At 40.3% G+C, this 26,297-nt stretch overlaps 1 protein-coding gene across 6 annotated transcripts in view; it reads left to right on the forward strand.

Moving 5' to 3' along the window:
- Positions 1–26,297, forward strand: part of LOC111142434 (dystrobrevin alpha) — a 258,816-nt gene that overhangs the window by 204,535 nt on the left and 27,984 nt on the right. For 4 of the 6 annotated variants that reach the window (XM_022495554.1, XM_022495555.1, XM_022495556.1 and 1 more), the window contains 5 exons: positions 2,159–2,236; positions 2,802–2,894; positions 15,091–15,178; positions 17,462–17,559; positions 20,282–20,395. In XM_022495554.1, the coding sequence (XP_022351262.1) occupies positions 2,159–2,236; positions 2,802–2,894; positions 15,091–15,178; positions 17,462–17,559; positions 20,282–20,395 (471 nt within the window). The remainder of the gene's footprint in view (positions 1–2,158; positions 2,237–2,801; positions 2,895–15,090; positions 15,179–17,461; positions 17,560–20,281; positions 20,396–26,297) is intronic. The other 2 variants (XM_022495558.1, XM_022495561.1) reach the window with 2 other exon arrangements.

The following is a 26,297-nucleotide window of genomic DNA, read 5'->3' on the forward strand; positions in this document are numbered from 1 at the left end:
TTCCACCTATAAGACTTCTCTGGCATAACTGGTCACAAACACATCCTCCCGGTTGAGGCTCTTGTGTTTCTTTTCTCTGCCAGTCCTTTCTTTCTTCCTATGCATTCAGCATCTGCAGGCTGTACCTGCACAACCACTAGGTTTTGGATTTAAGGAATCAAATACCATCACAGTCTCTGGGTTTCAAGGGGTAAAACAAGGCAGGGAAATGGTTAAGTTTGGAGGGAAGAATTTTTGAAATCTCACACCACTTTTTAAGTGGTTTTGCAGGGATCTGAAATGAATTATATAGTAGGTACATCTATCTTGAGTTAAAAAGAGAGAAGTTGGGGAGGGTGGTAATTGGGCATCAGAGACTGTCGTTACCGGATAATGAATACAGAGGGATGTGCTTCGGAAGGCAAGGTTTGGAATGCTGCTTTGGTGGGATGATAGGAAAATACCAACTATGATGGCTTAAGGTGGCTATTTCATCCTGATGGGCAGCTTCATCATCTTCAAAGGTGAAGATCAGTAGGCTGGAAAAAACTCATTATGTTCATCAAGAACTTGAATTCTCCTTGAACACTAATCATTTCATTTTTTTTTTTTTTTTAAAGATTTTATTTATTTGACAGACAGAGATCACAAGTAGGCAGAGAGGCAGGCAGAGAGAGAGGGGGAAGCAGGCTCCCTGCTGAGCAGAGAGCCCGATGCGGGGCTCGATCCCAGGACCCTGGGATCATGACCTGAGCTGAAGGCAGAGGCTTTAACCCACTGAGCCACCCAGGCGCCCCTAATCATTTCATTTTTAAAGTCAGTTTCATTTAGGTGCAGTTGTACTCTTTAAGTAATAGGTGCATTCCTGCAAAGCTAAGTGAGGTCATACAGTCAACAAACATGAGAGCTACTCTCTACTAGACATTCTCTTTATAAATCAATTTTGATTTTAAGTTTGCCAGAGATCTCACTACTTCCGTAATCTCTTAGTATATATAATTATAAAACAAGAATTCTAGTTACGATGTGCATAATTCTAACATGATACTGGTTTTCATGTTTGTATTTTCTTTGTACTCCATGGTCTAAGCGAGTGATACTTTGTAGTAAATCCTTAAAACTTGTCGAAGTTTTTGAGATTTTAACTACTTTATAAGCCATCTTAATACATACATAACATTTAGAACCTGTTGAAATGTTAGGAAAGTTTGTGGTAACACCTCGTGATTTCAACCCCAGAAATTAAAGATTTGGTCATCAAAGTCAGAGAGTTAATTGTTGTATTCTCCATGTAAAGAAGGGGAGGATAGTTTTCAGTCCACCAGCTTTAGAGGGAAAATTATCAACCTACAAAGGAGCAGGCCTCCCTTTAAGCACATTAAAAGTCCAATTGTATCACTAAGGGTCAATACCATTTTTCCCAAAGAAGCATGCTCAGTAGATCCTGGATGGCTTTTGGTTGGCCATACTTTATTAATTATTATTTCTATTTCTGTTGGTCACTTAATAAAACCACACTTTAAACTTTTAAAACTATCATTTAAATTACTAAATAAGTGTTCCTCATAATGAACCTAAAATGATAAGAATTTGCTATATTGATAGGACTCTGTTCACCAGTCATAGACCCAGGGAATATGAATATATATTTCTATTTCTCTGAAAGTTTTCTTCACAGCTTCTCAGCAAGGGTCAGGTGACTTGTGCCTGGAGTAGTAAAGCACTTCTAATAGGACCGCAGTCTGTCGGTAATTTTCAAATCTCTCTTCAACTCAGAAAGTTGGAAAATATAGGGAAGACTGGAGAAGTATATTCTTTAAGTGGGATCTAAAGGCTGACAGCACTTAGTGAACTATTGGGCCGTTGACATGATAGTCCATAATGAATGTTGAATGAATTTTCATTACGTTCAGGCATATGCAGTCTGTTGCTTAAGCAAATAGCGAGGTCAAATCAGGGATCATGGACGCTTGTGTGATTGCAGTTATGGTTCTCAGGCCAGGTTTCTACTCCTAGTTCAACTCTGTGGAAATCTGAAAACATCTGGAACCTTTCAGGGTAACAAGAGAACTGTCCAAATAGAGCTTGGATCTAGACTCGGGAGCTTCTGTAGCCAATTCTGTTCTTGAATGCATCGCTGTGTTTACGCTCTTCTTGGCTTTCCCATCTTATTAACTAGCTCTCCTCCCAAGGACAGTGAAGTACAGCAGAACAAACTGCTGGCTAGGGCTGCTCCGGCTTTTCTGAAGGGCAAAGGGTAAGTTAAAGCCAGAGTGTACTGTAAACCTGAATTAACTAAACTAAAAAAGGGAGATTTCTTGTGTCAAAAATGCTTTGCGTTTGAAAGACCAACTTTGATTTAGTAAAAGGAGCTCTATTATAACCCCACTAACAGTACCACGTAGTTCATTGGTGTAGACACATCTGTGTTATTCACTTTCTCTGACTTCTTTTTTTTTTAAACGACTAAACTTTAGATTTGATTTTCCCAAGGATATTTACTCTCTGCTTGCAACCCAATCGATGTGTTTACTGTACAGATGAATTTCGTGGCTTTAGTGGCTTGAAGAATGCAAATCTGTTTTCTTAAAAGCTACTTTACCTAAATGGAAATTTTTATTTTTTTTTTTTAATTAGTGAAATGGAATTGTGTATTTCGTTGCTTGGATTTTGCTTGGATTTTTCATAGAACATAACTTAACTTTTCCTCTACCTGCTTGGTTTTCTAAATGCCTTTTCTATCACAACTCACTCCTACCTACTCTGCTTACTTCTGTTCGCCTCTCCTACCAACACCCTTTCTTCCTCCTGCCCTGTTTCAGGATACAGTACAGCCTGAATGTGGCAGACAGGCTAGCTGATGAACATGTTCTCATCGGGTTGTATGTCGACAGGCTCCGGAACAACCCATCATGGTTAGTGCAGGTTTGGCTGCTTCACTGTCATTAGGGAGGGTAACAATCTGATCCCTCATCAAGAAGTCTCAGCAAAGGGGCAAATGGATGCCACAGGTGTCACTAAGTCATTTTTGAACTGATTCAGTTAAGACGCCTTTCATGATGTTAGTTTGGATACTTCCCATTCATGTACCATGGAATTCATCAGAGCTAAAGGGAAAACTGGTGGAAGGGGAGGCCATGCTCTATATTAGCCTTCAGTGGACGCAGGGCTCTGGGTTCCACCAGTCAGTTCTGTGTTACACGTGCCATGTCAAATTACCACACAACACTGATGCAAGAATTTGTCTTATTCCAAGGTCGTGGATGTCTCTGCTGATTGGGAGGACAATGCTCTGTTCGTTTAAGATAGAAATGAAAAGAGGGAAAGTGATGGGATGGGATCATACTATGGAAATCATTTCCTTAATGATAACAGCGGGAAAAATTGTCTTTCAATTCTTCTCCGACTTACCAGTATTTCTGGAGAACCGTCCTCATAAAGTCCGCTTTCAAGTGGAAGAATATGCAGAGCTTATGTCCAGGTGTGTGTCAAATGTGTAAATTCTGATAGCCCTGCATATTTGGATAAAGGTATTCGTACAGTTTTTCTCTATTTTAATTGCAACCTAGGAGATTCCTCCCAATGGTTGAAGTTACTTGGTTTTGATAAGAAATGCACACTTGCAATTTGAATGAAAATAAGTGGACAGACTATGTATCATATGTTTCAGTCTAGTTTAGATTCCTGTGTTTGCAAATGTGTTTAGCAAACCAGTTCCTTAGAAATATTTGAATTTTGCTTAATAACTCTAACTTTCTCTGAACTAAGGGCTAGTGTTTTGTTTTGTTGTTTTGTCTGCCATTATAGATATTAAGTGAACCTATGGGTTAAATTGCCTTTAAAATAGCCTGCCTCCTTTCCTCCACTATTTCACAAAAAGCATCCCTGAAACATGTGATGGCCACTACTCAGTCCTAATCTCCTTCATCACTTGGTATTGTTAACCACCTCTTTTTCTAGAACTCTCCTCCCTAAACTGTTTCCTGCTCCTGATGAATAGAACTGTTCTTTAAAAATTAGTACATGAGATGATTTTAGGTGATACATCGATGAACCTCTATTAGTAGTTACATATTTATCTTAATTTGTATTTTTAAAAAAATATAACTAGCACACTAGTTTCATTGTATACTTTATCCTACACCTCAGGAAGATAAAAATAAAAAGCTCTCTTCAGCTGACCCCACCTCTTTGTTCAAAGTTGCCAAATTTGTAGATCCAAAAGTTCCACTTCTTTGTTACCTCTCAGCCTCTCAAAACTGTGAGAGAGAAGATTGATTGCTTTAATCTTATTCCCAATGAGTTTGGATCCCCAATGTTATATGGCAGCTGAGACAACAGAACTAAATACTGAATTACACCCCCCCCCAAAATGTATTGACATTCCTCAAAGAAGAGTATTATTGTTACAGATTCAATCATGTCTGAAGGCAAAGCCGTGGTCTTATACTGGGTCCTCTCCCCGCTAATTCTGAACACACTCCAGTTACTTCTCCCACTCTTCTTTGACCTTTTCTTAATTAAATTTGTAACAAAGAAGTCTCCAAAGAGAAAAGCTCCCAGTTCGTTGCTACCAGTCGTTTTCCCTACTCAAGTGATTGATCATATTGGCTTGATGGTCACTTAAGACAGTAAAACTGTCTCCACAGAGACACCTCACATCTACTTAATGAAAGCTAGAGGTGATATTTATTTTGAAAATAAAGCAGAATTTAAGACCGATCAGCAAAGCAAGCTCCTTGTTAAGAGGTGCTGCCCTCCAAATTTCTGTATGCTTTTTTCTGTCCTTAGAAATTTCCAACTTCTCTTTTGAATTTCTCATTTTTCTTCTCTTTCCTCTGTATTGAATTAGATCCTAACAATTCCCTACACCGGCCATGATTATGGAAGTGATGTAGTGATCTCTCACCTTCTCTGTCATCTTAATAGCTAATAATGCTTCACTGTCCTTCAACTCTGGTGAGATATGAAAGTGTAATAGTCATAAAAACTACCATTTTTAAAAGCACATGCCTCCTGCGAAGCACTGTATAAAAACTTTATTTATATAACTTCCCCTAGTCCTTAGAGTAAGCCCATAGAGTAAATGCATTCTTCCCCATTTTATAGATAAATAAAAGTATCAATTTACAGAGTTTACGTGACTCTCCCATAGTCACATAGCTATGAAACAGTAGATCACAGACTTCAACCATTATCTGCTGGATCCCAAGCTCCTAATCATGCTACATTGCCTATTATAAAACCTACATAAACACGTGCTCCCCCCCAGAAAGATTTTCTAGAATCTTTCTAGACACTACTCCCCACTGCATCTACCCCACTGCATACCTGTTTCCTGAAATTGCAAATCCTACTACATTTATTTGATAGACAGAGATCACAAGTAGGCAGAGAGGCAGGCAGAGAGAGGAAGGGAAGCAGGGTTCCTGCTGAGCAGAGCATCTGATGTGGGGCTCGATCCCAGAACCCTGGGATCATGACCTGAGCTGAAGGCAGAGGCTTTAACCCACTGAGCCACCCAGGTGCCCCGCAAATCCTACTACATTATTTTTATTTCATTTTAACAGATATTTGAGTGCATACTACTAATAGGAATGGTGGTTGTTAAAGTTATCATTTCTGTATTTAGTCTACACATTGTGGTTTTCCATTTTAATTACAATCTTCAAAATAGCAAGAATTTTGTCTTTAGTCCCTGTATTTCATCATGGCAGCCAGAATATGAATAATAAATGTTACATTTATGAAGTTCTTCAAAAACTACAGAGCCCTTTCTTACACATTATTTGCTCACCAAAGCTCTATAAGTTTGGAGATTATTAATTCCATTTCACTGATAAGAAAATGTTAGACATGTTAAGAGACTTATCCAAGGTCACATGCTATCAAGTGCTTGCACACAGGTCTTCTGACACTGGGTCCCATCTGTTTTCCACCCCATTCCTCAGGCTCTCTGTCTCTACATCCTTCATGAGATGGTCTACAAACAGGAACCTAATAGCTGTTCTTAATTAAAATATTTGTTTTGTAATTATTCATATATGCTCCTGATTAAGTCTGTGTGGGAGCCTTTTCCCCATATTAACTACTTAATACAATGGGAAACTGACTCATTTGTAAATAGTCTACTGAGAAATTAGAGAAACACTTCTGTGTCCTTGCTGGTTCTGATGTCAAATAAGTCACATCAATTCACTGTAGCTCAAGGGAGAATTCCTGCTGTCTTCCTAATTCAGTGAAGTTTTAAAAGCCTTAATGGTTTTCAACCATCTTCTCCAATGGGGGAGAAGGGTTATTAAAATGTAATATGGTGAGGGCTTTTTCTGCCTGTCCCTAAAGTTCATCAAGGACTGGCCTTGTTAGAGGTTTATAGGGACTAATTGGGGCAGGCAGACTAAAAAGATGGGAAACCAGCCTGGAACTTCTAACTGTACCCATAATTATATCCTTAATACTTGCCATATTCATAAGCTTCTGACATATTGCTCTCAGCTCTGAAAAAAACCCTGTATAAAGGAGAGAGGGAGTGCAGTTGAAGGCTCCTGTCCATTCTTTGATGTCATGACCAATTCCTGTCACTTAGTTATTAGACCCCTGATCGCATAGAAATAGGTTAAAATTTGTTTTTTTTTTTTATGTTTTTCTCAAGTATAGGAAATTATATATTTGATGCCATTTCTAGGTTTCATATATGAGGTCTAAATTTTTATTGGCTTGCCTGCTTAAAACCCTTTAATAGATTCCCACTGCACTTGGTTTAAAACTCAGAGCCTTCACCAGGCCTACAAGCCTGTGCCCAATCCAGCCCTTGCCCTGTCCTATCTCAGTCCCAGTCTCATGGATTTCTCCCACTTAATCCCAATACTTAGCAGCATCCACTTTAATCAGTCCTAAAAACAGTTCCTAAAACTGCCTCAAGACCATGATGCTAGTTCTTCCCTGTGCCAAGAACATTCTTCCCACTTTACCCTTGCCCTGTCCAGCCACACATGTGTGCACTGATTCTCTTTACATGTATGTAAAGGCTACTTCTCTGGCTTCCAAACTCAGATTAAAGGCATCTCCTCAAGGAGGCCTCCCATACTAATCTCTGTCATGGCATAATGTTTATTTCATTCTTACTGTGACTGTAACCATTGGTTGGTCAGCTGGTTGGTTGAATGGTTTACCAGCTGCCTTCTCTGTAGAGCAGGGAGATTCTCTAACTTGTTCATTACCATATCTCTGGCACCTACCACAGTGCCTACTGCACAGCAGGTACACAAAAAATATCTTTTGACATCATGGGATGTTGATGGTGCTATAGGTATAAAATTCCCTCTTACCTTAAACAAAGTTGTTAGGACTTCTCAGAAAATCTTTTTTAATTGTAAAATGAATATTTTTGCTACTTAAAAAAAATCACCTATTATAAGTTAGCCCTTAGATTGAACATTTAGTGCAGGAGTATAAAGTAGGTGAAAAAGTAAAGTATTAGCTTTACACAGAGAACAGTGGTAAACTTGGATAAAGACAAGCATCAGCAATTCACTGACATGAGGAAAGCAGCTAATGGCGGGGCGGGGCGGGGGGCAAAAAAAACCCACAAAAACATCTAAACTAAAAGTGATATTGGGAAAAAAATTTTTTTTAATTTCAATGTTCTCTGATCTCTTTCACTGTGTATTAGTTTGCTAGGGCCGCTATAACAAAATACCACAGACTGCATCTTAGACAACAGAAATTTATTTTCTCACCATTCTGGAGGCTAGAAGTCCAAGACTAAGGTACCAACAGTGTGATATGTCCTGAGGTCTCTCTCCCATCAGCCCACAGATGGCTACCTTCTTGCCTTGTTCTCACATGGCCTTTTCTCTGTGCACAAACATCCTTAGTTCTCTTCTGCTTCTTATAAGGACACCACTTATGTTGGCTTAGTAAAACCTCATTTTACTTTACTTACCTCTTCAAAAACCCTAACTCCAAATATAGTCACATTCTGAGGCACTAGGGCTTAGGGCTTCAACACATGAATTTTGGGGAAGACACAGTTCAGTCCGTGACCCACTTCAACACTAAATCCACCAAATTGGATTTTTTTTTTTTTTTAATGTGTAGGCTAAAACTTGGCCCTTTTCAGTAAAGGCTGATTTGGAAAATGTAAATGTATTGCAGCCTATTGAAAGAAAAAAAGGTATTACCTACACTCACTGAAAGTGTCTCTTATTTATGACTTTTTGTTTCCTTGTTAACCCTATTCCTTTTGTTCTGTAAAATGTTTATGAGTTCAGTTCTAAAACTAGACTTCTGGGGCGCCTGGGTGGCTCAGTCAGTTAAGTGTCTGCCGTCAGCTCAGGTCATGATCCCGGGGTCCTGGGATTGAGCTCCTTGTCATGCTCCTTGCTCATCAGGAGTATGCTTCTTCTCCCTCTTCCTCTGCCCCTCCCCCATACTCTCAAATAAATAAATTAAAATCTTTTTAAAAAATTTAAAACTAGACTTCTGAGAAAGCTATTCCCGTAGGATTCTAGAAATATGAATCTGAAGAGCGCCACGCCACCTGTGCACATAACTGCGGTGGCTGCGTTGTACCCACAGAGGTTTGCTCACCATACTCAGATGAGAAATTGGTTTTAAGATGAGTTCATTTCTCGGTGATAGATTCTAATACATTTTAAGTTTCCATGGGAAACAAGAGAGACATTCCCAATCTGAGGAAGTTATTGGTACAAATGAGCTAGTGTAGTACCAGACGCATGGGAATAACAAAATATTCGTTCCTTGCCTGATTTTGAATAGGATGAAAGGCATACAATAAATAGATTTTAAAATCTCATATTGTAAACCTGTCCATTATAATATGGTAGAAAACAAATGATAGCTCATGGACGTTCACCAATATGGTTAAATGGATCAACTTCAGAGTATGCTTTCTCTAAGTGTGCTGAAATATGTGGGGCCTGTTCTCTTATGTTGGTTGATACAATGATATATTGCGTGAAAAGGACATTTGGTGACAAATTAACGGGAATATGCAGCTTTGGAGAAAGAAGAGAATGCTGTCACTGTTAGCAGACTCCTCCCTTTGCTTAGGATTTTGGAGATGTGAATTTCCCCTAGAGTTTCTGTAAAACCCTTCATTGATTCAACTAACTGCACTTTCTTCTTCTTGGTAAACCCTAGAATACTAGCCAGTAACCAATCATATGTGAGCAAAAGCTAACTTGTAGATAAGGAGATGATGGTGCAAAAATGGTTACACCATTTGAGGTAAAGTAGGGGCTTTGGGGTGGCACAGTCAGTTAAGCAATGGACTCTTGATATCTCCTCAGGTCATGATCTCTGGGTGGTGAGATCGAGCCCTGCGTGGGGCTTTGTGCTCAGCACAGTGTCTGCTTCAGATTCTTTTCCACTCCGCTCTTCCCCTCGCTCACTTGCTCTCTATCATTCTCTCTCTCTAAAATAAATAAAAATCTCTGGGGGAAAAAAGAAAGAAAAGGTAAAAGTAAAAAGAATACTTTCATAGTCTCACCATGTGCCCTGGCACTGCTCACCGTATCCCCCATATTATAGGTGAGAGAACTGAAGCACAGAGAGGTTAAGTGATTTGCCCAAAGTCACACAGCTAGTATCTAAGAGGGCTAAGCTGTGAATTCAGAAATGAGCCAGTCCCACTTCACACACACCCTTAGATAACATTCCTACCTGTATTCATCCCTAAGAGTAAGCATTTCTTCTGAATGGGAGCTTACCTTTTCCAGATACCATCTATTTTCCCAATCTTTAAAACAACAACCATAAAATGTGAACCAAAGAGAATTTTCCATGGTTCAGGGTGGGGAAGATCTGATGATAAATATAAAAGAGTATAATGACATTTCTATGAACTTTAGCACCTAGAAAGAGCAGATGGGAAATCACACACAGCAATTGATTGTATCCTGATTCTCATTCTGCCAAATGTGAATAATTCTGTGTGATTTTAGACAGCATGGCTGGTGTTACAGTGCTGTGTTTTATCTGTACCCTTCTGATTTTCTCAGTGCTGAGGATGCATGCAGAGCCAAGGAGATAGAAAACGTGGTCCAAAGTCCATGACCCTAGGAGCCAAAGAGAGCTAACATGTATTTGTTCTTTTGTCCCCCTAACGCTTAGGCATGTCCTGCTGTGTTCCAAGCTCTGTGCTAAACATTCAAGATCTAACAGTGAAATGATTGAAAGATTTTTCTCTCAAAAAAGCTACAGTCTAGTGAAGGAGTAAGACAAGTGAAAAGGCTATTAAATCAGGAAGGGTACCAGGTACAGGAAGGGCAGACAGTGCTGAGTGCCGTTGGCTGTGTGAGGAGCAATAACCCGAATTTAGAGGTCAGAGGGAGGGTGGGAAATGGATGGTAAAGCCAAGAACCTGATGAAGAAGAACTGGCCAAGTCGAAGTGACCGGAGGAAGGAGAGATTGCTGAGAGCCGAGAGAAAATGTGGAACTCCTCCTTGAGGAACTCAACTGGGGAAGGCTGCTAGAGTGCTGGGGGCAGTTGGGGTGGGGGTGGGGGAGTAAACGATGAAGCTAGATTATGTAGGACATCCTGAGTCTTAGGGAGGAGTTTGAAAAATAACCCATTGAAGGATTCTATGCATGTTACAACCAAATTCATTTTTTTTAAAAAGATTTTATTTATTTGACAGACAGAGATCACAAGTAGGCAGAGAAGCAGGCAGAGAGAGAGGAGGAAGCAGGCTCCCTGCTGAGCAGAGAGCCTGATGTGGGGCTCGATCCCAGGACCCTGGGATCACGACCCAAGCCGAAGGCAGAGGCTTTAACCCAGTGAGTCACCCAGGTGCCCCCCAAATTCATTTTTACAAGCTCATTGACTACAGGATGCAAAATGAATTAGAGGGAAGAATAAGTCTAAAATGAGAGGAACCTGTTGAGAAGGCCGTATGCTAATTCCAGATGACAGTGGCCTGGAGCACATTAGTGACCCCTGGAATAGAAGAAAATGGAGGAATTTTTGAGTTTGAAGAAGGTAGAATGTGTGGCGTTGGTGTTACAACCTAGTGAACTGGTAAAGTCAGAGTCTTGATAAAGGAGTTTGAAGGCAAAGAGATGCCATTATCATGGTAAATTTTATTATTACTACCCAGGAAGATTGCCATTTCATGATTTCCTGTCTTTTCCTTTTAAAATAGTCAAGAGCCAACAGTTGAAGCTCTGAGAATTAGTTCATTTCCTCCCCCATTCTTCAATCCCATAAAATCGTGTCTTGGGCCCCAGATTCATTTTGCTCCTTTCCACCCTGACTCTCTTCTGCTCACTCACTGCTGAAGGCCTGAACCAGGCTCCACTGCCAGAGCATTTTGCTCTCAACCAACTGGAAAGGTAGGATATAACCTCGTAGAGTAATCCTCCACTTCGGAGCACCTAGGAATGCCTTCTCAGACAGTACCCTTCCTCCTCCTTGTTTGCATTTTAATAGAAGAATGGTACAGGAGGCCTAATGACCTTAAAAATAAATCTCTACTGATAAAATTCCTCTCACCCATTCAGACAGATGGAAAATATTATGAGGAAAACATGAAAGTATTTCTGCTGCCCTTTGGACCGCATTATTCTTTGATCGTCCCACCTGGGTAGTCAGAATAGGCTTGCAGAGAAACCAAAGAATTGTGGACATACCCTAGGTTCCCAGAAATCTTTGCTAAATCACAAGGTAGTAAGCCCCACCTCTGTCGAGGCCACTTGAGTTGCCTAGAACGCCATTTTGAAATCACTAGCAACACACAATGGCCATGCATTTAAGGTAGAAAGTGGAGAGCTCTCAGAATAACAGATTGCCCTGCTCTGAAATGCAGTCGACACAGCAGCCACTTTTTAATTCATCATGGTCTTGTAGCAAGATTATTGATTATAAAGTCTTGAAATGAATAGCCAGAGACGGAGAAAGCGTTAGAATTGGTATTTCTTTAATGATTTAGGGATTATTGGCCATTCATTTTCAACTATTTGTAATTGAAGTCTTGAAATAATGGAATTTATCAGAGGAATGCCTCATTCACCCTTGGATAATTTGAACATACTGAAATGGCACATGTGGACTCATAAATCGTGTGTGTGCACAAAGGGGTAATGTATCACTCCACCCCTCATTCACTCAGGGCTGGGGGAGGAAAGGCATGGAAGGATGACTTATAGCTTACGAGACAGGATCCCATAACTTCATGTCTTGTGTCTCCAAGAGGATTTTTTTTAATGTAACCTTTACATTATTTATACTTGCTGGTCATTCATGATAAAAGACACTTTTATCATGAGGTTTTATCATTTTTTTTTATTATTTAATTATCAAAACTCTCACAAATGTTTTTGACAAAGTCACTTTTTGGCAAACGGATCATTGCCCCGGGCTTAGAGCAATGGGCCTTGTTGTCTACACAACTGTGCTGAATTAGGCATATTATTTCTAATATGAGCCAGAAATGATAAACATATTAAAATCAAATTAAATTATTTCTTTGTGGAGTCGTTTTAGGTTTAAAGTGAAGAGAGTGTAACTTTTTTTTTTTATTAAAGCTATAACAAGAAATTCAGTTACTATTTTTAACCACTGCGGAGGGCAGACGTGTTATAGAGACAAGCATTTGCTTTAAAGCATCAGTTCTCCAGAACTAACTCCTTTGCTATTACAGTTATTTTCTTATTCCAAGTCTTTTGTATGCTGATTGAAATCTTAGTCTATGGGGATTGGTGAGCCTGGAAATCTAGAATTTCCTGTTTTAAGGAATGTTTACAAAATATCATACAAGCTATATGGATATCAGTTAAATACTCATATTATTTCTCATCTGTGGTTTGCATTTGGGGTTTATTTCATGTGATCAACGTATCTTGGAAGTTTCCTTAGGAATGCAGATTCTCAGGTTCTGCCCCCCACAACCTACCCTGTCACCACCCCCCAACTATAGATGAGAAACTACATTTTTTATAAGATCCCTAAGTGATAAGTACATACACTAAAGTGTGAGAAGCCCTACTCTGCATGGTTGTTGGATGGGACATGACATTTTGAAGGAGACCTGAATCATTAATGAATCTGAGGAGGTTACTTAAGAGGCGAAATAACAATAGTTGACTTTTGAGCACTTAATGGTTCTAGGCATCATAGTAACCATGGGTTTTACATGCATTATCTCATGTGGGCAAAAGGGAAGAGAAGACTTTTTCTGAGGATGGAGAAGTGATTTAGTAAATGCAGATATTCGGGAATGTTCTAGATAGTTATTATAGCCCAGAGAAAAGAGCTAAATCTAGAGGGGAAGTACTCAGGATCAGAACAGGTGTAGCTAGCCTACGTGCAGAGTGTAGACTGGAGCAGAGATGATGGAGACAGGAATGTTTTCTGACTGACCAAAAAAAGAAAGAAAGAAAATGTTACAGTAATGAATTCAGCCAACCAGGGAAAGCTATTTGGAAGTGACAAAGTGACATAGCCAATATTGTGGAAACACATAATGATTTTCACTCATCTCACTTTAGAACAAGGTTAAAAACTATGTTGCGTATTTACTTTCTATGTAAATATACATATAAACAATATAACCATATATTACTCTATATGGATTCAAGTCTTTACAAGGGATAATTCTTAAAACCTTAATATTGGCATAGAAGTGTATTACTTTCAGTGTATAATCATGAGTATTGATTTTTTTTTTCTTTAAGAAACAGGCTTAAGATTAACAGGTAGGAAATATAAATGGAGGAGAATATATTTAGGGATGAGAGAAATTAGTTTTTAATCTTGATTCTGACCCAATACTTACCAAAATAACTGATAAGCCAAATTATAATCAACTAGTCAGTTAACAAGACTGATGTTACTGGTATGTTTCATAGAATTGTTTTAATGGCATGCAAAACTTAGTCTTGAGTGAAGGGACTTCTGAAATTTGGGAGAGTTGATAATGCTTCTATTTGCTTTAGTTTCTTAGAGACTCAGATCATTCTTATTCTACTATGAACAATTTCTATAATTATGTGAGACAATAAACAATTAATGTCATTAGAAGCCACTGCTATAATTCCATTTTTCTAGAAGTAAATATAAAATGGCAAGTTACCTGAGTACTGATATTACTGATAACTATTTGTATTAGTTATCTGTTGCCACGTGACAAATTATCCAATAATTTAGCAGCTTAAAGGAACAAATGTTTATTATCCCACAGTGGGTCAGGAATCCAGCTAGGTGCCTGTGGCTCAAGGATTTTCATGAGGTTGCCATCAAAATGTTGGCTGGGGCTGTTATTTTATCTAAAGGCTCTACCTATTATCACCTATAATTTATAAGGTTATTATTGGCTAGCTTCAGTTCCTTATCACATGGGAAGCAGTTAGCTTCCCATGGAGCAAGGAATCCAAAGGAGCTCAAGAGAGAGAAAACCATACTCAAGATGGAAACCATAAGTCCTTTTTATAGCCTAATCTTGGAAGTGACATTCCATTACTTCTGCTCTATTCTATCCATTAAAATCTAGCCAGTAAGCCCAGCCCATACCCAAGGAAGAGGATTGTGAATACCAGGAGGTGGTGATCACCGCAGGCTGACCACAATTATTGTGTTGTTGTTGTTGTTATTGTGGTTACACAGACTCCATGCTTGGTGTAGAACCCAATGTGGGGCTCTAACTCACAACTCTGAGGTCAAGACCTGAGCTGAGATCAAGAGTTGGATGTTTAACAGACTGAGCCATTCAGGCACCCCACAACTGGGGGAAGGGTGATTGTGTCTTTCCTCCATATTTTCTGATATATAAGTAAAAAATGTTACAGGCGATAAAATTAAAGAGAAAATATTCTTTTATGAGACATGTTGATGAGTAAAGTCACTCTTCTTTTGAGATTTCTTAGTAAGACTTGAATCGACTGAAGACAGGATTTATTAATGGAACTTCCTGGCCACATAGTAGATCATGTCATGAATCCAAGTCTGAGATCATTAACCTAACAGGGTTTTGTAGAGCTTTCAAATTTTTGCACTGAAAAATTGAAATAGCAAAACCCCCTGGCAGTGATAGGAACCCATCAATCTTTCTCATTCCCTAACAGTCTCCTTCTTGCTCTGTTCTCAACAGTATGCTTGAAAGTTCAAACCGGCTTGATGAAGAGCACAGGCTGATCGCCAGGTACGCAGCAAGACTGGCGGCAGAGTCCACTTCCTCGGTAAGTAGTCTGAGTGAGAGTGAGAGGCTGTCATTCATGTTCACTGTTATCCTAATGGTCGGGGCTACCACAGCAGGACTGAGGAGGTGTTACTGGATGGCCTGAGGACCTACACATGAGTCTTCCACAGCTTCCCTTTGTCCCTCTCCAGCTGTGGTTCTGGTACAGCAGAAATCGTAGCTTCCAATATGAGGTTACAACACCGTATTTCTGCACCAGCCCACCCCCTGATTTCTCTGGATCATTCCTGATCAGTTAATAGAAAGAGCAAAGCAATGACTCCAATTCACAACTGCCCCAGAGGAGTTTCTACTTTTATCAATATGTAACAGATAAAAGAAACAAAAAATTACATAATGAAATCAGAGGGAAAACCTGGATCACAGGTCAAAGATGCCACATGCCAGACTTAGCTACCCATGAAGACATTTAGGACCTCAAATGTCTTCATTAGCAACATAGATCATTTCTTTGTTTTAAAAGAAATGCTAATTAAAAAATCATAGAAAAGCTTTATAAAAGCTAGACATTTTACCAAGCTTAACCTTTCTTACAGTCGTGTATTTGGACATTAAAAAGCAGGCTGAGGTTTTCCTTGTCTTTGCAGGCTTAGTCAGTGCCAATTTTAAAATCTTGGCATTTTGTGGTGGAAAGATGAATTGTGATCTTTTTAATTTGTTTAAAATCCAATTGAGGAATTACTACTGTAGAGTAAGGAAAGCAAGGGGCAGGGAAATACATATAATCTGCCCCTGTTTTTATAAAACAATGACAAATTAAACCTTCATTAAATCCACACTCAAATATATACATATATTTAAATACAGTATGTAATTACATGTATATACATATATAAACATACATACATATGTAAAAGTTGACTCTTATTTGGAAATCTGAAAGTCAGACCATCCTTGTAAAAAATCCTCTTATAATTGTAAGAAATGTTCATATTGTGTAAAAGAACTCATTTAATAAAATAGTAATTTGATTTTACAACTAAAAGTACACATATATACATATGTATATACTATATAATCATATACCATACTTCTATGTATATCTGTATTTAGTCAGAAGTTAATTTGTATATATATCTCTATATATAATTTGTTAAGATTAATTTGTGTGTATGTGCATGGATACATATGTGTATATATATATGGAAAAACCAATGTCTGTGTATATGCCAATTGTTAAAGTCGGCTGCATGACCAAGAACGATGGAATGGCATGAATGTGGGGGAAGGGTGTAATGTATGAATAATACTTAATAATACTTAATAATACTTAATACATAAATATGAATAAAGAAATGCTAAAAGTGTGTTCACCAAAAGAAGAAGAAAAGAAAGTCCTAGTAACTAGGACTTTAAAACTATGAAATTTTTAATTGTCCATTACAGTGAGTGAACAGTAATTCTAGAGAAGTGTCTCAATAGGGAAGTATTTTTTACACCCACCCATATTGAGAGAACCGTCACAATAGCGACAGGACGGCAAGAGTGAAATAGATCCCAAAGACTTCAAGTCAGAAAGCTATAAAACAGGGGCGCCCGGGTGGCTCAGTCGGTTGGGCATCAGACTCTTGATTTGGGCTCCGGTCATGATCTCAGGGTCCTGAGACTGACCCCTGCAACAGGCTCCATGCTCAGCAGGGAATCTGCTTGAAGATTCTCTCTCTCCCTCTCCCTCTGCCCCGCCCTGTATTCTCTCTCTCTCTCTCTCTCTCTCTCTCTCTCAAATACATAAATAAATCTTTAAGAAGTAAGGGGCACTTGGGTGGCTCAGTTGGTTAAGCATCTGACTCTTGATTTCAGCTCAGGTCCTGATCTCAGGGTCATGAGATCGAGCCCTGCATCAGGCTCTGTGTTCTGTGCTCAGCACAGAGTCACCTGGAGATTCTCTCTCTCCTTTTCCCTCTGCTCCTCCCCACCCCTCTCTCTCTCACTCTCTCACAAATAACAAGTAAAACTCCTTTAAAAAAAAAAAAGTAAAAGTAAAAAAATAATTTAAAAGAAAAAAGCTACAAAACTGTTTTTTCTGTGTTCTGTGTATTTGCCGTCCAAAGAATGCTGTTCTGCTTTTCATTGCAGAGGTGTCCTCCAGGTCCATAGAGAAGCTGGTCCTTTAGGAGATCAATGGCAACTTCATGTATTTGCTTTTCTTGTTTTGATAGAGATAGTTTTTTTCTCTCCTGTCTGCCTACCTCATGATCTCTGTCTCCTCGAGCACACGCCGCTTCCTTTCCCAACGTTAAATAGTTCACCACGTGTTTTACAGCAGCCGGCCCAACAGCGGGGTGCTCCCGACATCTCCTTCACCATTGATGCAAACAAGCAGCAGAGGCAGCTGATCGCAGAGCTAGAAAACAAGAACAGGTAAGGCTGCTTAGACACGCTGGCTTTTTGGATCAAAGTGTGTGCTCATGGCAAGCTTGTAGTTGGGACACCTGGGTGGCTCAGTCCGTTAAGCATCTGCCTTTGGCTCAGGTTGGGATCCCAGGGTCCTGGGATCAAGTTCCTCATCAGGGAGCCTGCCTCTCTCTCTCCCGCTCCCCCTGCTTCTGCTCTCTCTGTCCAAGAAATAAATAAAATCTTTTTTTAAAAGGTTCTATGGACAAACATGTAAAGGAAGTTACAAACCTGGTTGGCACATTTCTATGTTCTTAGAAGGAAAGAAAGACTAAACTGAAAACTGCCAAGCCCACAAATATCTTACCTTGGTTGCAGTGTTCACCTGCTCTCCCACCTCTCCAAGGCACTTTCTTTTCCCTTTCAATCCTCTGCTTCCACTCAGCATGAGGAGAAATCAGGACTTCCTTGAAGGAGATACCCCAGGCAGGAATACCTGCCTCCATGTGGAATTCCAGAATCAGCAAGAAACACAATGAATGTCCTAATGGCCCCAGCTGTTGCGGGTTACCACTGTTACTGCTTGTTTCCAGGATGTTTCTGGATACTGTACGCTCTGAATGCATGTTGTAGGACCAGAGAGAGAATAAAGAAGGGGACGTGAGAACAGAAGGCAGAAAGAGCAGTGCGTCCTGTCCCTTAGTGCTTTCATGACCCATAGAGTTCCCCGCCCCATGTCTGAAGAGCAGCTAGTCCATCCTGAACACATTTCACTAAACCAGCAGCCTCATGCCCTCCAAAGAACCCAGAACCATGTCCCAGAAACTTCTCTAGGCTCCACTCCTGCACTATGGGAATTCACCCCGGGGATCTCGTGGTCTCCAAGGTGACAACCCACTAATCAGATCTCTGAGCTTCAGGGGAGGGTAGAGTTCCTCACTTCACTGGATGACGACCCTGGTGGACATTTCAGCAATGACCTTAGAAGATAATGCTTCCTCCTAGCACGTCTGGAGGAGCCAGCTGGGTTCGGTATTAGGAGTGGCAGGACTCTTCCTATTATATTGCGTAAGTCACAGCCTGCATAGGTCAGACCGGGCAGATCAAGTACCAAAGACAGAGGAAGTCAGATATATACAAGCTTTGGAACCAAGCAGCTTGAGTTCACTTCACCTCTCCCACCCATTTTTTATTGAACGTGGATGAGTCAATCAACTGGCCTGTGCTTTGATTTCCTTATTCATGAAACAGATAATAGCAGTACCCACATATAAAATAATTTGAGGATTAAATAAAATAAGATGAAAGACGAGAGCATCGTTCTTGGGTAGAAACTAAGTACTAATGCTCTTACATATCTTACCATAATTTTCCTTATTAGAGCAGCTTCTCTCTCTCTCTTCCTTCAGCTAAATACTGAGTCATGTTTCTGTCCTTGGAACCACCAAGGAGAACTAGTGAGAGTCACAGAATATCGGGATGTTAGCCCTGGAGGAGATCCTTAAAATCCCAGCTTACTGATTTTCAGGCTGAGCTCTGTAGGACCCAGGGGCTCTGTCGAGGTGCCTGAAGAGGGGGAGGGAAGGGCTTGCAACTCAGGGCCCGCCCTCTCTTTCACCAGACCAGCTCCCTTTTAACCATTTGACGTTTTGAATTTCCATAAAAATTTTCTCTTAAAGAAAGGTTTCCACCATGGCACACCAAGGAGGACAGAAGAAGATGAGAAACAACTGAATTTTAGTTCAGTCTTCTCACTGTACCCACAAGAGGTGTAGTGACTGCTAATTAGCTTCTTAATTCTGGTGTGTTTATGAAGCAGGCCGTTGTAAATCAGCCTTTCAGATGGAAAGCCATCGGCCTTGCTCACCAAGTTCACCTTTCATTCCTTGGTGCTGTCTCTTATGCATTTTGCTGGATGGGAGACTGACCCCTCCCCCAAGAATAAGTGACTTGTAACCTAGCGTAATGGCTTCTAACTCACTTAGGGATAATTTGCCTTGCATAGGTCACCCACCCTTTATGGCCAGCCTAATGTTCACCTCCGTGCAGGGCAGCCTGGGCTCCAACATCAATAATAGACAGACATATCCCACCCTGGATAGAGGTCACGCCAATAGCACTCTTATGTCACACACTCAATTACAGCGAATCCTTTTAAAAGCCCTTCCCTTCAAGGGCTACCCTCACTGAGATCCATTTTGAAGGCTGGAAATGTTAAGAAAAAGAAAAAGAATTTTGCCTAACTGGGGGCTTCTCAGATAAATCCAATGAGAGGACTCTCATTCTTGGTGAAAGAATGGGGTTATTTAGTTTTGTGAAATGAACACCATTTATCCTTATTTTCCCTCCAAGCACCTCTTACTTGGTAGCTGCAAGTACTTTGTGGTGTCAGACCGTGATCATCAATAATCGGAAGATACACTTTTTGCTCCGAAGCAGTGCACTTTTCAAAGCTGAACACATTACCACGGCATTACATTACTTAATGGAGAGATTATTAGGTCCCGGCGAGAACACTCAGCTTCAAGGCTCCAGCAACATGTGCAGAGTCTGAACGTGCGGGAGCTGAGCTCAGCCCACCCTTCCCCATCAGTGCCCACCTCGCCCTAGCCGACAGCTCGGAAACACCAGTGGTCACAGAGGCTTGCTTCTGCTCCGAAACGCGGGGTGACCCCACCGCAGTGTTAGTATCCTGGATATCCTGGAAGTTGACTGACCCTAGTTTCTTACCTTCTTCCTCTCTCCCAAGAGAAATCTTACAGGAGATCCAGAGGCTGCGGCTAGAGCACGAACAAGCTTCTCAGCCCACTCCAGAGAAGGCCCAGCAAAACCCCACTCTGCTGGCAGAACTCCGGCTCCTCAGGTAAGAGAGGGAGCCCGAGGCCTCTGGGGAAATGCAAGTGACTGGATCTTCAAAAATTCCAACAGCGTCTAACCAGAGAACGGTCCTTAGCCACCACAGCTGCTGACATAACGTGCTTTTTCTCTTTTAATAGCATGTCCCTAATTGCGGGCATTTGGGGGGTTTCAAGGAGATGCTGTTCATATTCTTTCCTTGGACACAGAGAAGGGGAAACAGCACTCTTAAGAAACAAAATCTCTCCATGGAAAACAGGTGAACTCAACTCTTCGTTGTTATTCGCACTGTCAACAACAGTGTTATGACACAAGTGATCAATAAAACAAACACATAAACAGCTAAATAAACATCACAGGCTTTTGCACTTAAAAATTCACCTATAACCCATAAAAAGGAGGCAGATTTTCTCTGAATCTTGGTCTGTAATAGCTTTACATGCTTAAAAAACAGACTTCATAGCTTCTTGCTCTGCAAATGACTTAAACCACCTGCTGTTATCTAGTCTGGCACCAGAAAACACGAGACTGAAAGGACGCTAGAAGGTCATCTGGTTCTGCCCCTGAATTTCAGTGCATTTCTCGGAGTCAGAAAAGTGCAGAGTAGCCAAGGACCGCAGCGCCTCCCCCTGCGCATGTGCGAAAGGATGGGTGCTGAGGGCTTCCGGTCAGGCTGGCTTAGGGCCATGCCTTGACTATGGCACGGGCTCAAACCTATCTGTGCAGCGAACAACACAAGGATAAATTCAAAGCCATTGCCTCGTAGAAATGTCATATTCCACGAGGCACTTTTAGTTAGCAAGTATGACATTCTTCCATCTTCCAGTTTGGGAGCAGGGTACATTCCGGGTATATGGAACTCTGAGGCATGCTCTTGATAGGAAGTAAAGATGCCTCTTAGAATCCCTTGTCAGAATCAGGCTGCCGTTTACTTCTTCCATACAACTACATTAAGCAGGTTCTGTATGGCTACATGTGGGTTTTACCATAGATGTTTCTAGGGGTTCCGTCCCAGCCCTGCTCTTCAGACATGTTAACGTCCGGGCTCTGCAGGCTGCAGGCCCTGCCTGCTCTCAGCGACACTCCATGCTCGCTCTCCCCAGGCCGGTGCACCTGGCTAGATGGCAGGTCCCCCCAAGGTGTGAGTCATAGAAAGGAGATCTATGGAAGCTGCCAGCTGTGGGAGCTGCTTGATGTGAAGAGATCATGTCATACTTCCAATAACAAAATAATTTAATGTAAGAATCAGAAAATCTTCCTTTCCAGATGACAGAATCTCTGGTCCCACCTTCAGGGTGATGTATTAGAAATCCTTGCACATCCCGCTACATCATCTCCCAGAAGGGATGAACAATGAAAGAAGGAAAAAGTGATAGTTCATATCATCATCCTCAAAGGCATATAAAAGTAAATGCTGCTCAAAAGAGTCTTTGCCTAATAGGATTATGTAGGCCCTCCGGGCTCACGAGTTGCAAGTCTAATGTACACAGAAATGTAACTGAATAAACCACCTTAGAAATAGAGTAATCATTCATCTACACGTCAAGTTACCTTGTCTCTGCCTGAAATGTTCTTTATGCCTCTTCTGTTGGTTGTCCCATTCTCTGATGGAGGCATGGATGACTAGGAATTTTTCATAAATGTTTTCATCAGACCCTTCCTTAGCATTTGCCTTCAAAAGTCTTTGGTTCCATTTGGATGATGCATTCTGGGAAGGCATCTAGATGTGCCTGGGTTACTGATGATAGTTTTCCAAATGATATTTCTTCCCTCCTCGACGTTGCTCTCTTGGAATGCACTGATAATTCCAGACACCCTCCTGGCCCTGCCTTGTGGGCACTCCCTACATCTGAGCCCAAACCTTTGCCAAGGAGTCTGGCTCTGTGAGAAACTTCAGTATTTGGGGGTGTTCGCTGTCAGCGGGTGGCCCATACCTGTGGCCACAGGCCTAAGGCCTGAGACAACTAAATCCCAACGGATTTGATTGCCTGTCATTCTACACTTTTCTTCTACTTGGATATTTCTCTAGATACTTCTAAACCACTTATTCCATGCTAAGCACTTGCACAATTTGGGGATTTCACAGATACCCTGACATCCCTCTCTTAAAGGGCTCCTTTGAGTATTCTTTTATTCTTTAGACATTTCAAACTCTAAAACAATGTCCTCTTGCCCAGTTACATTGGCCTTAGTTCACCCAGAGGGGTGGCCATATGAAGCCACCATGGGAGCTCTTTGATAGAGATCTCCTTTGTCCCTTGCAGTTTGCCTGGGTCTCTTATTGAGAAACCAAAGGAGAAATTTATTTCAGCTGGGAAACAGGTGAGGCGACAAAGGAGCAGAGCTCTGCTTTTCATGAACACATAGTTTATCTTTATCTTAAGAGCCTTATGACCTTTCTAAATAATCACATTTCCATTTTCACATTAGCCACACAAAAGCTGAGAGCCAGGTTTGCAATCCAGATCTGGTAACCAAGTGGGATTAAATGATGGGCATTTCTGTGGGCTAATCTGACACTTCCTATGCACTAAGCTCTATAAATAGTATCCCAGGTAATTGCTATAACAAAGCCAGGAGATGGACACTATTATTATACTCTTTTTATAGATACGGAAACTGAAGATTCACAGAAGCCAAATAATTTGCCCAAGATCCCACACAGTGAGCAGCACATGTGGATTCCGTCTCCTTTTCTTGGGTCTTAATTATCTCCTGCTGGGCTGTTAGCACTCAGTTGATTGCTGGCCTCTGGTCCATCCACACTGTTGTCAGATTTATCGTTCCTCATTTTATTATTCATTTAGTTCATTCAGCAAATATTTCCAAAATGCAGTATGCCCAGTGTCTTGAAAAAGATACTGTCCTGGTCTCACAGAATGCGTGGTCTGGTAGGAGAATGACAGAAATCAAATAACTGCACAAGTAAGAAGATAATTATAAACTGAGATAAGTGCTACAAGGAATCTTGTTTTTAAACAGAGACACAATGATCAAACCTGCCCTTCACTTCGATCAGAAAAGTCTACCATGAAGCAGGATTGTTTCAGTCGAAGTATGAAAGATGGATACATAGGGAATGGGGATTAGGAGTGGCAGAGGGGATGGAACAGCTGAGGAAGGGTCCCCTGGAAGAGAGAAACCAGATGTACCATGTCCAAATGGCAGGAGCGCATCTGGCACTTTTTTAGGAACTGAAAGATCAATAGGCCTAGAATGCAGTGAAGGAGGGGCTGTATGGTAGGAGATGGAGCTGACGATGTAGGTAGGGGTAGACGGTGATGCTGTGTGGCCTCACAGACCATCTTGAGGATATTGCTGTTAATCCTACAGCGGGAGCCCCTGAAGGTGGTAGTTACATATTGAGCCAATACAGTGAGTTAGACTCACATGAATTAGAGATCTTACTCCAGTATTGAGTTTTACTAATAACTTCAAGAATACAGACAATCAAGAGGCACAAATGAAGCAGAGAAAGGTCTGGAACATTCCGTATGGTCCCTGAGGACTTTCCCTTCTACAGTGGGGTAGAGTTTTTGAGGGAAATTTTGTAAGTTTATCTAGCAAGCCTTCCTTAAATTTCCTCCACCATTTGGAACTGGGATCTTCTTTGGTATCACCATATATAGCAATTTCTTCATATTTTTATTGTATGCTCGCCATCATCATTTTGAACTTATATATTTCTCCTCCTCTTTCACCCAAGGGTAAAAACCATAGCCTACTCATTATTTTATTTACTGTATCTTAAAACAAAAGTGCTGAATGGATGTCTGTGGGATGAATGGATAAGAACTGTGTTTGCAAAGACAATACCATCTTGTAGGATGAAGAAAACATTTATTACAACTGTGAAGCAACTAACTTCACACTACAAATCTCAAAGTGGAAAAAAGTATAATTTCTGTATCTTTACCTTGCCAAAAAAATAAGCATTTTATTTTATACCCCCCAAATTACATTATTTTCAATGTATATAAGATTATTCTTAAAGAAAACTTGCTAATATAAGGTGACTTTTTTTGTTCTATTAATTAAAGAGGAAAGTGTAATCTCTGCTGCAAGTCTGTGGTTTCCAGAGTTGAATTTAATAGACCAGTTTAAGTTTTTCATTATTTTTGGGAAACAACATAAAGTTAAGTTCTTTTTGTTTTACCACAAAGTGATATATCTTTAAAACTCTTTTGTCTCTTCTCACAGCCATTTCATGAATGACAGTATATTTTTTAACTTTTTACTCTGAAACCATGTTAAACCTAGGAAAGAGTTGTCAGAATATCACAATTAATGTCCTTCTGTACTTCACCTAGAGATTGCAAACATTTTACCACATCCTTCTCTATCTTCCTTTATATGTGAATATATAACAATTGCATACACATTTTTGATGAGTCATTTGAGAGTAAGTTGCAGACATCATAACCCTTTACCCCTAAGTACTCCTGTGTATGTTTCCTAGGTAAAAAGATGTTCTCTTATATAACCATGGCACCATCATCATATTCAGGCAAGTTAATATTGATGTTTATTATCTAATAGACAATCTATATTAAAATTTTGCCTGTTATCCCAACATTGTCCTAAGAGAAAGTAGGGTTGTTGTTTTTTCTTTTTTTTTAAGATTTTATTTCTTTATTTGAGAAAGAGACAGCATGAGCAGGAGGGGCGGGAGGGGAGGGAGAGAGAGCCTCTCAGGCAGACTCCATGCTGAGTGCAGAACCCAATGCAGGGCTCCATCCCAGGATGGAGGACCCCAAGATCATGACCTGAGCTGAAACCAAGAGTCAAACCCTTAACCAACTGTGCCACCCAGATGCCCCAAGAGAAAGTAGATTTTAACACACATGCAAAATTAGAAATAATCTGGCAGAATCTCAGAATAAAAGGCATTCCTTTAGAGATGTAATACATTAAGCTCTGTGCAAATAAAATTACTACTTAGTCCTTGTTTTCTTGTTCCTACTTGAAACCATAGAAGCTACACTACAAATGTGTTAATCAGACCCACATTTGGTAGCCACTTATAGAGAAGATTAAATAAATACTTATAGAGAAGATTAAATAAAGACATTATTAAGTGATTTTTTAAAAATTGAATTTAATCAAATGCATGAAAAAGTAAATGTCAGGGGCACCTGGGTGGCTCAGTCGGTTAAGTGGCTGCCTTCCACTCAGGTCATGATCTCAGGGTCCTAGGATCAAGCCCTGCCTCAGGCTCTCTGCTCAGCGGGGAGTCTGCTTCTCCCACTCCCTCTGGGCTCTCTTGCTCTCTCTCAAATACATAAATAAATAAGATCTTTTAAAAAAGAAAGAGTGGATGTCATGTTTTGAAAGATTACTACTATGAGAAAAAATTACAAACAAGTTTTTTTATTGCTGATTAATTCTAAATTAATACCAGTTAACTTTCTCTTATAGTTTTTAGATGCCTTTTCTTAGTATTTCTTAACTACAATATTGGAGTTTTACTGCAACCCTCTTCACAAAGTGCTCCTATGACCAAAAATCCAAAAATTACAGAGCAATATCTACAAGAGAACTGGAAATACATCAGAAACATTCTCTATCCTTCTACCAAGCCCTAACATGGGTATATTTGGAACACGAAGTGCAGACAAGGTCAAAGATAAAACAGCCAGTGGATTTGTCATTGAAGAATATTTTTGAATGGATCAAGGCTTTTAAAATTAGAATGTTGTAGCCCTGGAAGACAAAGACTAGTATAAAATGCCATTAAAGTCTATAAAATCATGATGTTCCTTGTCCTTTGGGATTCAGAAAAGAGACAGTTGTGAAGATAATCAAAGGAAGGAATGCTCTGAGAAAAAGCCTTAAGTGGCAATAAAAGCCAAAAATACAAATATATTCAAAAAGAGTTGAGACATGTTTACAAATTTTAAATTCATAAG

This window comes from Enhydra lutris, unplaced genomic scaffold (genome assembly GCF_002288905.1).
Source record: "Enhydra lutris kenyoni isolate GAN:26980312 unplaced genomic scaffold, ASM228890v2 scaffoldscaffold8, whole genome shotgun sequence".
In the NCBI taxonomy this organism is placed as follows: Eukaryota; Metazoa; Chordata; class Mammalia; order Carnivora; family Mustelidae; genus Enhydra; species Enhydra lutris.